Below are 18,647 nucleotides of genomic sequence, written 5' to 3'. Positions count from 1 at the left end.
AAAACAGACTATTCTCGGATCCAGAAGAAGCACGAAAATTTGCAGAACAATTACAAAAATAGACTGAGGGATGAAGATGGGTAATGAGAGTAAAAATGATCACGATTGATATGTATGTGGGTAAAGACAAAAATAGACTGAGGGATGAAGACGGGTAATGAGGGTAAAAATGACCACGATTGATATGTATGCGGGTAAAGAGGTATAAGAGTGAATAGAGACAATGGGCATACGTGAAAGTATCTGTAATTAGAGGAAAACATAGATAGTATAGACAAGAATTAATAAGGGAAGGTAATGGAATAGAGAGAATAAGGAGGGAATTAAAAGAGTGACCTTTGTGACATATGAAAAGTGAAATCTTTTCTGGGGGGGGCTGGGTGGGGGAAAAGAGCAGTCACTGCAAAATCAGTTGACGCTTGCGAGTGGATTCGCAAATCCAAATGGAGAGGGGAGATGTGGTTGTCCGACAAGGGATAAAGGACAACTCAGGAGGGGAAGGGGAGATTGGGGATAAAGAAGATAGAAATAGGAGAATAAGGAAAATGTTGGATGTTGTAGGAATGTTGTCTGGTAAAGAGTTGAAAATAAGAAAACAGAAATGGAAAAGGAGGAAAGGTAATGATGGAAAAACGGAAAGAGAAGATAAACAAAATATAAAATGGCTACGCTGAACTATATGACTTTAAATATTAATGGAATACATAACCAAATTAAAAGGAAGAAACTACTAAATTTACTGAAAAAGGAAAAAATAGATATAGCATTTGTCCAAGAAACACACTTAACTGAATTGGAGCACAAGAAATTAAAGAGAGAATGGGTAGGACATGTAACAGCAGCATCGTATAATTCAAAAGCAAGAGGAGTGGCTATATTAATTAGCAAAAATGTGCCATTTAAAATAGAAGAGGAAATAATAGATCCAGCAGGGAGATATGTTATGATAAAATGTCAGATATATTCGGAGCTTTGGAATCTACTTAATATATATTCACCTAACGAAGAAGATCAAAAGTTTATGCAAGATATCTTTTTGAAGGTAGCTAATACGCAAGGGAACATACTAATAGGAGGGGATTTCAATCTGAATTTGGATCCAAATATGGATAAAGCGGGGAAAAAAATTAACAGGAAGAACAAAGTAACCAAATTTATAATTAAATCAATGCAAGAAATGAAACTTGTGGACATATGGAGGAAACAAAACCCAAAAGAAAAGGAATACTCATACTACTCGACTAGACATAAAACATACTCAAGGATAGACCTATTTTTGTTATCAGCTAGTATGCAGGATAGAGTAAGAAAAACAGAATATAAAGCGAGAATGCTATCGGACCATTCACCCTTAATACTGACAGTAAAGCTAGAGGACATCCCTCCAAGAATGTATAGATGGAGATTAAACCCCATGCTACTTAAAAGACAGGATTTTAGAGAATTTATTGAAAAACAATTAAAAATGTACTTTGAAGTAAATACGGAATCAGTGGAAGATAAGTTTATACTATGGGACGCAATGAAAGCATTCATTAGAGGACAAATAATAAGTTATGCAACCAAGATGAAGAAGGACTATAATCAGGAAACAGAGCAGTTGGAAAGGGAAATAATAAACATAGAAAAAAAATTAGCAATAAAGGAAGATACAACCAAAAGAAGAGAATTGGCGGATAAAAAAATAAAATATGAAACATTACAAACATATAAGGTGGAGAAGAATATAATGAAGACAAAACAGAAATATTATGAACTAGGTGAAAAAACACACAAAATCTTAGCATGGCAGCTTAAGACAGAGCAAACTAAGAAAATGGTATTGGCAACAAGGAAAAAAGACAAACAAATTACATATAATCCAAAAGAAATTAAGGAAAACTTCAGAGAATTCTATGAACAATTATACCGAACTGAAAACGAAGGGAAAGAAGGGAAAATAGATGAATTTTTGACTAAAATTGAACTACCAAAACTACAAATAGAGGAACAAAATAAATTAACAGAACCATTTGGAACAGTAGAAATACAAGAGATAATAAAAAATTTACCAAATAATAAGACACCAGGAGAGGATGGACTCCCAATAGAATTCTACAAAACATTTAAAGATCTAATAATACCGCCCCTCCTGGATGTAATCAACCAGATTGATGAGACACAAAACTTACCAGATTCATGTAAAACAGCAATAATTACAGTGATACTAAAACAAGGGAAAGATCCACTCTCACCAGCGTCATATAGACCAATATCTCTGCTAAACACAGATTATAAGATAATAGCTAAACTATTAGCAAACAGATTAGCAGAACAGGTACCGAAAATGGTAAATTTAGACCAAACTGGATTTATCAAAAAAAGACGCACAACAGACAATATTTGTAAATTTATTAACTTAATTCATGCAGTAGAAGGAAATAAAGCACCGGCAGTAGCAGTTGCTTTAGACGCAGAGAAGGCCTTCGACAGAGTAGAATGGAATTACTTGTTCAAAGTATTGCAAAAATTCAGTTTACCGGAGAAGTATATTAATTGGAATAAAGCATTATATAAGGGACCGTTAGCGAAAGTGACAGTAAATGGACATGTATCAAAGCAATTTAACTTAAGCAGGTCAACGCGGCAGGGATGCCCACTATCACCATTATTGTTTGCGCTAGCTATAGAACCACTAGCAGAATCGATAAGAATAGATAATAATATAAAAGGAATAAAAATAAAAGACAGGGAATATAAAATCAGTCTATTTGCGGATGATGTGATAGTGTACTTAACAGAACCAGAACTATCAATAAAAGAACTATATAAGAAATTGAAGGAATATGGAGAAGTGTCGGGATACAAGATAAACGTAAATAAAAGTGAAGCAATGCCTATGAATAACGCGGATTTCTCAAAATTTAAGGAGGAATCCCCATTCAGATGGCAAATGCAGGCAATAAGATACCTAGGTGTGCAAATAAACAAAAATCTAGGCCAATTATATAAACTCAATTACAATCCACTAATGAAAAAATTACAGGACGATTTAGAGCATTGGAAAGAGCTACCACTAACACTGATAGGAAGGATAAACTGTATTAAAATGAACATTTTTCCAAGGATACTATACTTATTTCAGGCATTGCCAATACAACTGACAGAAAAATTCTTCAAAGAGTTAAAGAAAATAATAAGGAGATTTTTATGGAGAGGGGGGAAACCGAGGATAGCACTAGATAAATTAACAGAATGGTATAAACAAGGAGGCTTACAATTGCCAAACTTCAAAAATTATTATAGAGCCGCACAATTAAGGTACCTATCAGATTTTTATCAAACAAGGGAAAAACCAGACTGGATGAGACTAGAATTAGATAAAATAGGGGAAAAGATACCTGAACACATATTATATAAATGGGACGAAAAATTGGTACAACATAGAACTTCACCAGTATTACACCATCTCCTCAATATATGGAAGAAGATTCATGTAGAAAGAAATAAAACAAATTATCAAATACCAAAACTAATATTGATGCAAAATAAGCTACTTCCTTTTACAATAGACAACCTTTCCTTTAGAAAATGGGAAAAAAAAGGGATTAAAAGAATAGAAAATTGTTTTTCAGGAAGTAGATTCTTATCCTTTGAACAAATGAGAGATAAGTACAATATAACTGGAGATACAGCGCTGGCATATTACCAACTGAGATCCTACTTGAAAGATAAATTAGGAAGCAATTTGAGTTTACCAGAGGGAAGTAACCTTGAATATGTGATTACAGATACAATGTTAATCAAAAGATTTATAACAAATATGTATATCAAACTGCAAGAAAAGGAGAATGAGGAAACAAATGGTAAAACTAAACAAAAATGGGAACAAGATTTAAATATAAAGATAAAAAAGGAAACATGGGAGAAATTATGTTCTGGAACGATGAGAAATACAATAAATACGAGGCTGCGTATGATACAATATAATTGGTTACACAGACTATACATTACACCGCAAAAGTTAAATAAATGGGACCCAACAGTATCTGATAGATGTTTTCGATGTAAAAAAGAAAGGGGAACAACAATTCATGCAATCTGGACATGTGAGAGAGTAGAAAAGTTTTGGGATGATCTCAATCAGATATTAAATAAAATAACAGAAAACAATATACCAAAGAATCCAGAGATCTTTCTCCTAAGTAACATAAAAAATAAAGAATTTGGAATTGACTTGGAAGATGCACAAAAAAGATTTGTTAAGATAGCCCTAGCCGTAGCAAAAAAATGTATTATGTCAACCTGGAAATTGGAAGATAATTTGAAAATACAACAATGGTATATAGAAATGAATAAATGTATTCCATTAGAAAAAATAACATATAGTTTAAGAAATAATATTGAAATATTCGAACAAGTATGGGAGCCTTACATTAAATACAATAGCGAAAACCTACCGGGAACAAACATTACCTAAGTTGATGGAAGGAGAAGAAAAGAAAAGAATGGACTCAGTAGAATTTCTGGTGTATTTTTGTTGAATGACAACATTGTCTGACTGAATTAATGCAACCTAGATTGTATACCTAAAATGGATGAGAGGGGGGGGGGGGGTGGCTTGGGAGGAGGGAGGGAGAAAAAGTCACTGTAAATGTGTGAAAAAGAAAAAGTGTATATCATGGCTATTGTGATTTATGGTGTGAAAAATAAAAAATTTAAAAAAAAAAGACAGAACAACATCTGTACCCAAAGAGGCCAGAGTTGTACTGGAAAACACACATCTACTCACTTGTTGGAATGTGAACAATTCTCACTGCGCTGTCTGTAGTGTTCACGTGCTGCCCTCCTGCTCCTTTTGCTCGAAAAGTATCAATCCTCAGATCAGTGACGTCTATTTTAACATCTACCTAAAAGAGAGAGTAGAGTATTAGCCATCTGAGGTTTCCAAGTAAAGAATTCACCTTTTTTTTCCTCCCACAATAAAAAGTACCCAGTATATCAAATTAAATGTTTGAATTGTCAGGAAATTGTGATTAATAATACACAAAAAAATTTCACACTTCAAAGAATCAGAGGCTGATAAACCATGGCTTGGAAGAGAAGCATTCAAAATAAAAAGCAGGCAAAATATAGGAAGGCTGGAAAAACAGGGATAATTATTGAAGGTCGAGTTTTGTTAGGTCTGCTTTGTTCATGAATGAGTGAGACAAACACCAGGCTGAGTCGAAATCAGGGTTCTTTGTTCTTTATTACCGGATTGTAACACTTGCGACTAAACATGTTAGTCGGAGAATGCATTCTGCCGTTATCAGCAAAATGGTGATTTTTTATACCCTTGGATATGTGCTTAGAACATCATCATATCATTACTTGTCCAATGACTAAAACTGTTGCTATCCTTTCCCTGCTAGCTTCCTGCCTCTCAATCCATCAATGTCTCTCTTATCTTGTAAGTACAAGGATGCATTCACATCTTGTTACAGCCCTGTACATTCCCATCTCATGATGTTTTACCTAACAGGAGTACAAGGACACCTCCCCTTCTTGTTACTGCCCTGTACAGGGTAACTCCCTACACATTCCCATCTCATGATGTTTTACCTTACAGTATCCATATCCAAAGATCCAAAAACTGAAAAGATACAAAAACTAATTTTTTTTTAGTGCCAACATAATCCCACAAGTTGAAAAAAAATTCACCACTTAACTTGCCCATGTGGGGCTCTGATGCTCTGTTGGCACCAGCTTGATAACAACAGAGCTCTGGTATACAAAGATAATGGCAAAAGGGCCTGTAGATACCAATATGGATGACAGCGATAAGAAAAAGAGGAAGCGTTTATGTTTATAGAAAAGCCATCAAGGAGAATTTCTAGTGTTTGGTGCTGCATTTATCTTCTTTTGTAAGATCAAGTTTTTTTTGGTAAGTACTAAACATTATTTCATGTGAATTTTCTATTTGTGGCATCATGTCGGTGCCCAAAAAGCCAGACGTGGTTTGTTGTTTAACCGTTGATACAGGTATTCTGCTGATGCTACTCTGCTGTCTAGTTTCATTGTTCCCAAAACTGAAATACATCTGGTCCCAAGGGTTTCGGATAGGGGGTTCTGTACTGTATTCTTGAATTTCTCAGGATCCAGATATATGGATCACAAAATCTTTTGTTTTTCCTTTCCATAGATTTGTAAAAGGATATTGTGGAAAACAAAACCAGATTGTGTTGGGGGGAACATGTCAACATGGAGAGAATTACAAAGACTGCAGTTGCTGGAATCTTAGTAAACAATGAGAAACTGGAGGGACGCAATGAGTCATACATCATCCATAGGCAGAAATGGTCTGTCAACTTTTGGGTCAGGACCCTTTATTAGGACAAAGGTAAAAAGGGAGTGATATTACGTATATGAAGGGGGAAAGGAGCCAAGAGGTGATAAAAGTATTGGGCAGAAGGTGGGAGAGGTGGAGATCAAGAAAGAGGGAAACATCAATGGGGTAGGGGTGGGAATTAGAAAAATAAGAACAGCAATAGGTAAAGGACAGATTGAAACACCGGAACAAGATAGAAGTAGGAATTACCTAAAATTTAGAAAAATCAACATTCATGTCATTATAGTTTCAAGTTTACATTTAGTATCGCGGTGACATTGGATGACGCCAAGAACCAACATGGAATTGATGAGGGGACTTGAAATAGTTGGCTACAGGAAGTTCAAGCTTAGATCCACAGAAAGAGCACAAGTGTTTAGTGAAGTACCCAGTCTGCATTTCACCTTAGAGAAGTAAAGGAGGCCACATTGAGTACACTGAATGTAATAAAAGTATCCCATGCTATCCAAAAGTAGAGTGTTCCTATGAAATCTTTCACAAGCCGAAATGGCGTAAAGCGAAGAAGCAATTACCATTCATTTATATGGAAAAAAATTTTGAGCATTCCCAGAGTCACTTGTCCCACGCTCTCCCGACAGACTCCTATCAGTCTCCACACTGATCCCACTGTCCCACACTCTCCCAACAGCCCCCTATCAGTTCCAACAATGATCCCACTGTTCCGTACTCTCTTGACAGCCTGCGATCAGTCCCACACTGATCCCACTGCCCTGTGCACTCCCGAAAGCCCCCTATCAGTCCCAACAATGATCTCACTGTCCCGTACTCTCTTGACAGCCTGCGATCAGTCCCACACTGATCCCACTGCCCTGTGCACTCCCAACAGCCCCCTATCAGTCTTCACACTGAACCCACTGCCCCACGTTCTCCCGACAGCCCATTGAATGCTATTTTCGCCTTTTTTCGTAAAAGCGAAAATCCTCTTTGGAGTTATTTCGGCTAGTGAAAAAAGGTACTAAGGTAGATCTTTCAGAAAAGTGAAATGGTGTAAAGCAAACACCTGAAACGCAGGGGATTCCTGTATTTTAAGATTGGCTTTCTAACATGAAACAGAGATTTCGCATATGGGCCTATTTCTGGATTAAGACAATATGAGTTGAGTCCTCAACTTTTTACTATTAACATAAATAGCATTGGTGAAGGCACCAAAAACATGGTGACCATTTTTTTGTAATATACAAAGACAAGTAAGAAAGTTGGTTTGAGACAAGGATATAAGACTTCAAAGGAACACATGTATGAAATGAGTCAGCAAATATCTAGAAAATGAGGAATCAAGGACATTTTCCCATTGTGACAGAAAAATTAAAATAAAAAAGCCTATTACATAATTAGTGCAAGATTGTAGAGTTCTAAGATACAGAGAGATCTGGGTGCCTTGGTGTATGGTTATTAAAAGACTGGTATGCAGATACAAGAAATAACTAAGAAAGCAAACAAAATGTTACCATTTATTGCTGGAGAAATTGAATGACAAAAATAGGGAGGTTCAGCTGTATTTTGCGCCACCAGATCTGGAGTACCGTGTACAGTATTGGTCTCCTTATTTACAAAAGGATGCAAATAAATGAGAAGCAGTTCAGAGCATTTTGACTGTATTTTTACCTGGGGATAGACAAGTTGACATCTGAGGAAATGTGGAACAGGCTGAGCTTGGTTCGAAGAGTGACAGTGAAGCATAAATATCCTGTGTGGTGGAGGGTATGGGAAAGTCTAAAACTTTCACTGCATAGAAATAGGGTAGCCATTTTATGACAGAGATTAGGTCATTTTTATTCTTTCTGATGATTGTGTGTTTTTGGAACTCTTGAAATTTCCTTGAAAGCTGAACCTTTAAATTATTTTCAGGCAAAGTTTAAACTTATAGTTGATATGGAAGGGTGTTAAATGTTACTGGGGCAGACACAGAAATATGGAGTTTATGTCACAATCAGATGAATTGTGATCTTACTGCATGACCTACCAGGTTCAATGAAGATGAATAGCTCATTGTTCCTAATTCATTTGCTCAAGAGTGCAGAAATTTGTCCAAATGCCAAATGATAACAAACATTAATAATTATGGAAACCATCGATGGCGAAGTAGCAGCAGAATTTAATTTTGTATAGCACTAAGGTGGAAATTGTTTGGGAAGGTGTATTTTTCACACATGAGAAGGAGAAGAATGAGCACTCATAGAAGAGATTTAAAAACATCAAGATCTGTGTCACTAAACACACAAAGTAACTAAAAAGGGTCAATACTCAGAGGACACACAAGAGATTGCAGATTTAAGATAGTTATGGAAAACAATAACACTGGTCTCAAGTCAGAATCCTAAATTGGGCAGGGCCAATTTTGACACGATTAGGCAGGAATTAGCAATAGCTGACTAGATGCACATGTTAGAGAGTAAGAGCACGACTTGGGTGTTTAAAAGTATGATAAGGAAGGTTCAGGACAAACATGGACAGCAATGGCAAGATAAAGAAACATTGGATACTGAGGATCAAGAGATATAGAGGCCCAGATCAGAAAGAAAAAAAAGACATGGGCACACAGGTTTGAAGGAATTCCATAGGAATATAAGGAATGTTGAAGAGGGAAATAAGGAGGGGTAAGAGGGGTTTTAAGATGGCTTTGGTAGTTCGGCTCCGAATCATGGGTCCTCTACCGGCACCACCTACGGCTCCTAGAACGCTTCCACCAGCGTTGTCTCCGCTCCATCCTCAACATCCATTGGAGCGCTCACACCCCTAACGTCGAGGTACTCGAGATGGCAGAGGTCGACAGCATCGAGTCCACGCTGCTGAAGATCCAGCTGCGCTGGATGGGTCACGTCTCCAGAATGGAGGACCATCGCCTTCCCAAGATCGTATTATATGGCGAGCTCTCCACTGGCCACCGTGACAGAGGTGCACCAAAGAAAAGGTACAAGGACTGCCTAAAGAAATCTCTTGGTGCCTGCCACATTGACCACCGCCAGTGGGCTGATAACGCCTCAAACCGTGCATCTTGGCGCCTCAGTTTGGCGGGCAGCAGCCTCCTTTGAAGAAGACCGCAGAGCCCACCTCACTGACAAAAGGCAAAGGAGGAAAAACCCAACACCCAACCCCAACCAACCAATTTTCCCTTGCAACCGCTGCAATCGTGTCTGCCTGTCCCGCATCGGACTGGTCAGCCACAAACGAGCCTGCAGCTGACGTGGACTTTTTACCCCCTCCATAAATCTTCGTCCGCGAAGCCAAGCCAAAGAAGTGCAAGGGACAGAAGGAAGTTGTGCTTAGGATCTAGATCAGATGAGGAACTGGGCTAAGGAATGGCAGTTATAGTTCAAATCAGATGAACAAGGCACTACACTGGGGGTCAATTAAACGAGGGCAGAGCATTCTCTGTATGGAGCAGAGGGACTGTGCAGGTACATAGCCCTTTAAAGAAGGAGACACAACTACACAGAGTAGGGAAGAGAGCATTTGGAACACTTGCCTTCATCTTAATAAAAGTGTTGGGACATCATGCTGAAGTTGTACAAGATGTTGGTGAGGCCACACTTGGAAATTGCCTGCTGTTCTTGGATGCTTAGCGATTGGAAGGATATTGAAAAGCATGCAGAATGGATTTATGAAGTTGTTGCCAGCATGAGGGAAGTTGAGTAATTATGAGAGATTGAAACAACTGTTTTCCTGAGAGCATAGAAGGTTGCAAGGGTGCACAGTGACAGTCTTTTTTCCCAGAAATGGAGAATCCAAGACAATTTGTCATAACTATAAGGTGAGGGGGTGGGATTTAGGAGGCAGCCATCACTCAAAGGGTGTTGGGCATATGAAACAAACTGCTAGATTAAGTGGTGGAGGCAGATACATTAGCTTCCTGTAAGAAACACTTGGATAAGTACATAGATGAGAGGGGCTTAGATGGATCTGGCCTAATGTAGGTAAGTGGGACTAAAGCAGGAGAGCATGTTATTTGGCACCAAGAAGCAGAGCCTCTTGACCAGTTTCTGTGCTGTGGGACCCCTGGACTGGTTGTGGGAGAATGGAAAGGGGAGTTGAAATGGCATACAGCTAGCTGGGAGCTCGGTTTGGACATTGCGGACAGAACAAAGCAGTTGCTCTGTGAATTGGTTCCCAAGTCTGCACTTGGTCTCACTGATGTTGGCTTCAAAACACAAAATGTTTGGCAGCATTCGCTGCATTGGAACAACCTAGAGATGATGGGATTGTTGAGCTTTACTTAAACACTACTGACAGCTCTTTAGTTATGTGTCTGAGAAACACAAGTTTGATGCAGACTCCATCTAGCGGCATAATTCTACAGCATAGTTGTGACCAGAGAACAGCTCCAAGTAATGGCTCACATATCAGAATAAAAACAAAACATTATCTGGGAATAGACTGACTGACTTGGGGAGCCACTTACTTCCAACAGAGATTGTGTTTAGAAAAAAAACCCAAATTATAGCCCAAACAGCAAGAGAAAATTAATATTGAATCAAGGACTGATTCTGAAAACTAATGATAATGATGAAATAATATCACCAAAAGATATTAAAACTATTGGAGATGCCCCATAATAACTGTGATGTTCAAAAAACATTATAACTGATATGAAGGTTTAGAAGGATAATGATGAGTTTTATTGTCATATACATACGCAACAAAATATTTACTTGCTTCTGCAGAACAGGTGGTTGTTTAAAAATACAATAGAATACATAAATGAATTATAAAATGCAAATGATAGGCAATAAATATTTATCTATATGGATCAAATGCCAATTCTGTATGAGTATGACTCTCGAACTATAATTGTCTAACGATCCTTTGATTCATGCTTGAAAAATTATGCTTCTGTGATGACATTTTTAAAAAAATTTGTGAGACTAAAGGGCAAGAATTAGCTGTCAGGAAATTATAATAATTTAGGATAGAATGACGAAACACCCTTTAAAATTTTGAAGTGATATTTGCAGGTGACATCATAGTATACCTAACAGAACCAGAGATATCAAGAATTACACAAGAAATTGAAGGAATATGGAGAAATATCGAGGTACAAGATCAACGCAAATAAAAGTGAAGTGATGCCAATGAGTAACGCGGATTATACAGAATTTTAAAAAGAATCACCATTTAAATGGCAAACACAAGCAATCTGATACCTAGGTATCAGGTTAGATAATAATTTAAGCCACTTGTACAAACTAAATTATAAGAAATTATAATAATAAGGAAATTCTTGTGGAAAGGAGGGGGAGGGGGGGGGGGAACCGAGCATAGCATTAGATAAATTAACAGAGAGGTACAACCAAGGTGGTTTGCAGTTACTAAACTTTAAAAATTATTATAGAGCAGTACAATTAAAGTATTTATCAGATTTTTACCAGACAAGGGAAAAACCAGACTGCACTAAGATAGAACTAGATAAAATAGGGGAGAAGGTACCGGAACATATACTTTATAAATGGGATGAAAAGCTGGTGCAATATAAAAGCTCACCAGTACTGCATCATTTACTCAATGTATGGACGAAGATCCACTTAGAAAGGAAATAAACGAATGACCAAATACCAAAATTACTATTGACGCGAAATCCGCTAATCCCTTTTACAATAGATAACCTTTCCTTTAGAGGATGGGAGAGAAAAGGAATCAAAAGAATAGAAAATTGTTTTTTGGGAAATAATTTATAACATTTGAACAGTTGAAGTACAAATATGAAATAACTCATGGTACAATGTTTGAATATCATCAAAGCTTATTTAAGGGATAAATTGGGAAACAGATTGAGATTACCTGAAGGAAGCAGCTTTGAATATGTGATTACAGACACAATGATAATTAAAAGATTTATAACGAATATGTACATTAAGCTGCAAAATAAGGAAAATGATGAAAAACTATAAACCTAAACAGAAGTGGGAAAAGTATTTAAACATAAAGGTAAAAAATGAAGTATGGGAAAAGTTATGTTCTGGAACTATGACGAATATAATAAACACAAGGTTACGCATGATACAATATAATTGGTTACATAGGATATACATCACGCCTCAAAAATTAAAAGAATGCGATTCAACATTATTGGATAGACGTTTTTGCTGTAAGAAGGAAATGGGAACCACAGTACATGCAATTTGGGTATGTACAAAAGTGAATACGTTTTGGGAAGAAATAAATCAGATATTAAATAAAATTACAAAAAAAATAACATACAAAAAAATCCAGAGATCTTTCTTTTAAGTAACATAAGAAGTAAAGAATTAGGCCTCAAATTGGATAAAGCGCAAAAAAAATTCATTATGAGAGGCCTAGCAGTAGCAAAAAAATGTATAATGTCAACTTGGAAAATGGAAGAGAGCATGAGAATACAGCAATGGTACATGGAAATGAATAAATGTATTCCATTGGAAAAAATAACATGCAATTTAAAAAATAAAGTCACATTGTTTGAACAAATTTGGGAATTGTACATGGAACATAACAGAGAGAGTATGCCGAGGACCTCCATCCCCTAAAATGAAAATGATAAGAAGACAAAACTACTAGATTCAGTGTGTCACAAATAGATGACCCATTTTTCTTGTTTATTTTCCTTTGTGTGTTATTGTTTTATGGTTTTACTGTATTGTATATGTTGAATATTTATGGGTTTGGGAGGGGGTGGGAAGAGGGGAGGGAGGGAAAAGGGGAAAAAAGGGAGAAAATGCCACTGTGTAAATTTAATGAGAAATGTTTGTACATATTTTGGTTGATATGGTTCACAGTGTGAAAAATAAAAAAATATTTAAAAATTTTTTTTGAAGTGATCAGCCAACAAGATTGAATCATAACGATGAGCCTGCAGTAATTTTGGATGTTTTGGTAAGTTGCAGATGCGGATGCCATTTATGGGCACTCTCAGATAAAATAAAGTTGGAGGCAATGGCATTAACTTGGCTAGGAGGTTAGACAAGCTGTTGTTTCTCACGTTTGCAGGATGTAATGATTGAAGTTCATAAGAATGCATTGGAAATCATAATTATTAATCATAATTGTAAAGAACAGATGAGGGAATAGAAAGTTGCATATCTAACTTTGCCAATTATGCAAATATTATAAGCAGTGTAGAGTAAACCAATAAACTGGAAAGAGATGTAAACAAATTAAGTCAAAAAGCAAAATTATGGCATATGGTTTTCAACATGGAGAATTTGAGGGTGTGAAAGTATGCACCAACAAGGCTTAAAAACAGTTTTTTCTCCGCGATCTTCAGGCTCTGAATGTACTTCAACAGTGTTATTATGCTGCCCTTGCTTGGTGATAATTGATCTTTTTCATTGCAATTCTATACCCTGTAAAATGTGCTCTTCACAAGATATAGGAGCAGCAATAGGACAATTGCCCCATCGAATCTGCTCTGCCATTCTAACATGAGCAAATCCATCCTCCCACTCAGCCCCACTCCCCGGCCTTCTCCCTGAAACCCTTGATGCCACAATTAATCAAATACATGTCAATCTCTACCTTAAATATACCCAAAAACCTCAGTTTCACAGGCTCATGACCCTCTGGCTAAAGAAATTTCTTTGCATCTCAGTTTTAAATTGAATTTATCCTGAAGTTGTGCCCTCTTGCCTTGGAATCCCCTACCACAGGGAAACAACCTTGCCACATTTACTCTGGCCAGGCCTTTCAGCATTTGAAATGCTTCTATGAGGTCCTCACTCATCCTTCTGTACTCCAATGAGTACAGTCCAAGAGCCGACAAACATTCCTCATTCCTGGTTTCATTCTAGTAAATCTTCTCTGAACCCTCTGCAAAGCCAGTACATCCTTTCTCAAATAAGGCATCCAAAACTGTACACAGTAAGCCAAGCGAGTTCTCGCCAGTACCCCATAGAGTCTCAACATTACATCCCTGCTCTTGTATGCTATTCCTCTAGAAATGAATGCTAACATTGCATCACATTCTTCACCACCGACTCAACTTGGAGGTTAATCTTTAGGGTATCCCGCACGAGGATTCCCAAATCCATTTGCACCTCCAAATTTTGAATTTTCTCCCCCTCTAAATAATAGTCTGCCCGTCTATTTCTTCCACCAAACTGTATGACCGTGCACTTTCCAACATTGTATTTCATCTGCCACCTCCTTGCCAATTTTCCTAATCTATCTGCAGCCTTTCCGTATCCTCATTACCACCTGCCTTATCACCCATTTTGGTATCATCTGCAAATTTAGCCACAAAGCCATCTACAGTAGAATTCCCATTATCCAGCCCCTACGGGGATCATGGTGTGATAAGGCTCATGGGAGGAATGCAAGAGGAATTAAGTTGTGAGCAAAACTTTGACGAGTAAAGCAGATGAAAGGAGTGTTCATTGGCGCATGGGAAAACAATATGATTTTTACTATATAGATATACCGTATATTTTGGTGTACAAGTCAATCAGCTGATAGGTTGACCCCCTTTTTTTAAGATTCACTTTAATGATATTATGGTATTATGCAAATATTCCGGTTGACTGAGACTCCCTCTTTCAATTCCTAATACACCTGCATTAAGAATACACCGTTTAAAAGAAAAAAACATTGCAAAATGTAAAGTAATTTGAAAAATAATCAGTATTGTAGTTTCTAATTAACTAAAGTGCATTTTAATCAGGTAATTCCTGTAACTTACAAAATTTAAATGTGTACCTCAGTCGCTGGCACTGTAACAATGATGTTCTAGCTGTGATGTTAACCGTGCCACTGTCATAATTAACACCCCCCTCCCCCAAGTTTACAGATAAAGCCTTACTAATATACCTAATAATAATAATAAAGAAAAATACTCTTACTAGGCAGGGATAGGGAGACCTTCAGCCGGCTCTTCATCCTGGACTCTGCCATTTCATTCCAACACAACTTTATTGAAACTTTACCACCTTCCTCGTGCTGGCAGCCTGGCTCATCTCCATGCCAGTGTCCCTGGGTGCACCTTCCCCACGCTGACAAACCGACTCACCTCCATGCAAGTGGTTACAATGAAAAGAATGCTTGTGCATTGAGGGGCATTGCTAGTTCAGTGGGGCAAACCTGTGTGCATCCAACAAAGTCTCAGCATTTCCCCCCATGGGGTACATCTGCCCAGTCATAGGAATCTGATTTATTTATTTCCTCAAATGTTTTGCTGGTTGTTTGAGTTTCTGGTTGATTGAATGCCAGATAATGGGGATTCTACTGTATTCCATAATTCAAATCATTTATATACAACATATAAAGAAGCGGCCCCAAACACACGCCCCCCCCCCCCCCACTGCAGAACACGACTAATAACAGGTAGCCAACTAGAATAAGATCCCTTTATTTCCACTCTTTGTTTCCTCCTTATCAGCCAATGTTCTATTCATGCTAGTTTCCTTCCATGGGGTCTCATCTTGTTTAGCAGCCTCATGTGTGGCACCTCGTTAAAGGCCTTTTTTAAGCCCAAATACACCACATCTACGGCATCTCCCCTGTCCATCCTACTTGTGATCTCTTCAAAAAATTCAGGTTTGTCAGGCATGATTTTCCTTTGAGGAAACTATGCTGGCTTGGGCCTATCTTTTCATGCACCTCAAGGTATTCCGTCACCTCATCCTTGGCGATCCTTGACAGAGGAATAGCATCCAAGTCAGCCTAGTAGGTCTATAATTTCCTTTCTGTTGCCTCGCTCCCTTCTTAAACAGCAGAGTGACATTTGTGATCCTCCAGTCCTCTGGAAACATGCCAGAATCCATCGACTCCTGGGAGATCATTACCAATGCCTCCACAATCTCTACAGCTACTTCCTTATCAGAACCTGAGGGTGCATTCCGTCCCACCTGGGAGACTTATCTACGAGTAGACCATTTAGCTTTCCAAGTACCTTCTTTCTCATGATCTTGTCTACACTCCCTTCTCTTCCCAGAGACCCTTGAGAGTATGCTAATGTCTTACAGTGAAACCGAGCCAAAATATTCATTCAGTTTCTCTGCTATATTCTTGTCTCCCATTAAAATTTCTCCAGCGTCATTTCCTATGTCTCCTTTACTCTTTATATATTTTAAAATGATTTTCGTATCCTCTTTGATATTATTTGCTAACCCCCTTTCTCAATTCCTCTTTTCCTTCCTAATCATTTTCTTAGTTGTCTTCAAGTTTTTAAAAGCTTCCCAGTCCTCAATCTTCTCACTCATTTTTTTCTTACTTGTTTGCCTTCTCTTTTGCTTTTACTTTGGCTTTAACTTTCCTCGTCAGCCACAATTGTCTCATTTTTCCATTTACAAATTTCTTTCTTTTTGGTATGTTCCTGTCCTGCACTTTCCTCATTTCACACAGAAACTCCAACCATTGCTGATCTGCTGTCTTCCCCAGTAGTGTGCTTTTCCAATCGATTTTGGCCAGTCCCTCTCTCGTGTGACTGTAATTTCCTTTACTCTACTGAAATACTGACACGGCAGACTTTGGCCTTTTCTTTTCAAATTTCAAAGTAAACTCAGTCAGTTGTTGTCATCACTGACTCCTAAGAGTTCCTTTACCTTAAAAGCTCTCTAAATCACCTCTGGTTCATTACACAGCACCTAATCCAAAATAGCTGATCCCCAGGTGGGCTCATCAATAAGCTACTCCAAAAAGCCATCCCGTAGGCATTCCACAAACTCTCTCCTCTGAGATCTCGTACCAACCGGACTTTCCCAATATACTTTCAGGTTAAAATCCCCCATGGTTATCATAATGTTGATCTTCTGACATGCCTTTTCTATTTTCAGTTCTATTTTGTAGTCAACATCTAGACTGCTGTTTGGCAGTTCCTTATATGGCTATATGAATGTAACCGATAACTTGTTAGTCTATTCGCACAAAAACCCTTCTCTAGTGACAAATAAACAAATTTAAAACTTGGCTGTAAAAGCTTATTCCCAAGTTTTGGAAATCTAAATTTAGGGAACAGAGTGAAAATATATGAACAACACTGAATTTAGGATGACCAAAGTGGTAGAAGTTTGGCCTACTCTTCCACAAACAACAATTACAGTATGCATTTTGAAAGTTAAATTAATGAGATTTTAGATAACCAAGGTTACTTCAGGTACAGGGAAAGGTTGTGAATAAATATAGAAAGGCCACAGACCAGGCACGTTTGCCGTAACTCTGCCTGTTAAAGGCAGGCTGCGTGACTGTCTCACCTCTCACCTCATCAATCTCTGGTAGAACAATGACAGTCATGGTACCAGTGTGGATACGTTGCATCCGTGATGATAGGCCTACTTCAGGAATCCTTTGGACTCTGTGGGTTCCACCTTCACATTTTAAGAACCGATAAACATTCTCTCCTGAAATACACGCTGAAGCATGGCGCAATCCTCCTAAAAAACAGGCAAGGAGGAAGGGTGAAAGGTACATGCACAGGTAAGAGGAAATGGGTGAATACAAGTGGGAGGGGAGGAGGAAAAGAGCTGATGGGGCAGAGGGTGGAGGGCTAAGCTCTGATAAAAGGAAAGGGAAGGAGTTAGAGAAAAGGAGACAGAAGGATTATGAGAGAAAGATGAGTGAGGGGATTAGCAAGAAGTTGATGCCGTATGGTTGAAGAGTGCCAAGACTGAATACAAGGTGTTTTCTCCAAATTGCAGGTAGCAATTTGAGGGACCCAATTTGAGGGACCCAAACATTCAATTTTCATAAATTGTATTTGATTTCAAATTTGTGCAAAAAGAATGACCAGAGCAAATAAAAAAAAGGCAAGGAGTATACATAGGTGTGTAAGACACATGGGAGGAATGCAAGAGGAATTAAGTTGTGAGCAAAACTCTGACGAGTAAAGCAGATGAAAGGAGTGTTCATTGGCACATGGGAAAACAATATGGTTGCTACTATATAGATATACCATATATTTTGGCGTACAAGTCGATCAGCTGATAGGCTGACCCCCTTTTTTTTTAAGATTCACTTTAATGGTATTATGGTACATCTGGTATACAAGTCAACCCCCATTTTCTAGGCTGTCCGGGCCTCCCTGGCAAAACCCAAAATTTTTAAAAACACCCCAATCACAAGTAACAAAGCTATAAATTAAGTTGGTAAAAAATAACCTTGGCCTAACGGGCAGGAGCAGCAATGGCCCAAGGAGCTGGAGGGGCGACCTCATGCTCCTGGCAGAAAAACCTCGGCCTACCAGGCAGGAGCAACAACAGTGACATCAGGGTCCCAGGTAGGTGGGGCTATGGCCCACGCTGACCAAAATGTCCCACCCATACTGGTCCCACCTACCTGTGTTTGGGCCATATCGCTCCAAATTTATCCCATCCAGGTA

At 38.1% G+C, this 18,647-nt stretch overlaps 1 protein-coding gene across 4 annotated transcripts in view; it reads right to left on the bottom strand.

Annotated features, from left to right (window-relative positions):
- The window catches only part of mtrf1 (mitochondrial translational release factor 1), a 44,602-nt gene that overhangs the window by 10,067 nt on the left and 15,888 nt on the right, over nt 1–18,647 (bottom strand). For all 4 annotated transcript variants that reach the window (XM_069889561.1, XM_069889559.1, XM_069889558.1 and 1 more), the window contains 2 exons: nt 17,531–17,703; nt 4,772–4,889 (listed from right to left, as the gene is read on the bottom strand). In XM_069889561.1, the coding sequence (XP_069745662.1) occupies nt 4,772–4,889; nt 17,531–17,703 (291 nt within the window). The remainder of the gene's footprint in view (nt 1–4,771; nt 4,890–17,530; nt 17,704–18,647) is intronic.

Source organism: Narcine bancroftii, chromosome 7, assembly GCF_036971445.1.
Source record: "Narcine bancroftii isolate sNarBan1 chromosome 7, sNarBan1.hap1, whole genome shotgun sequence".
In the NCBI taxonomy this organism is placed as follows: domain Eukaryota; kingdom Metazoa; phylum Chordata; class Chondrichthyes; order Torpediniformes; family Narcinidae; genus Narcine; species Narcine bancroftii.
The sequence above is the reverse complement of the archived record's forward strand: the minus strand, read 5'-3'. Positions and strand labels throughout refer to the sequence as shown.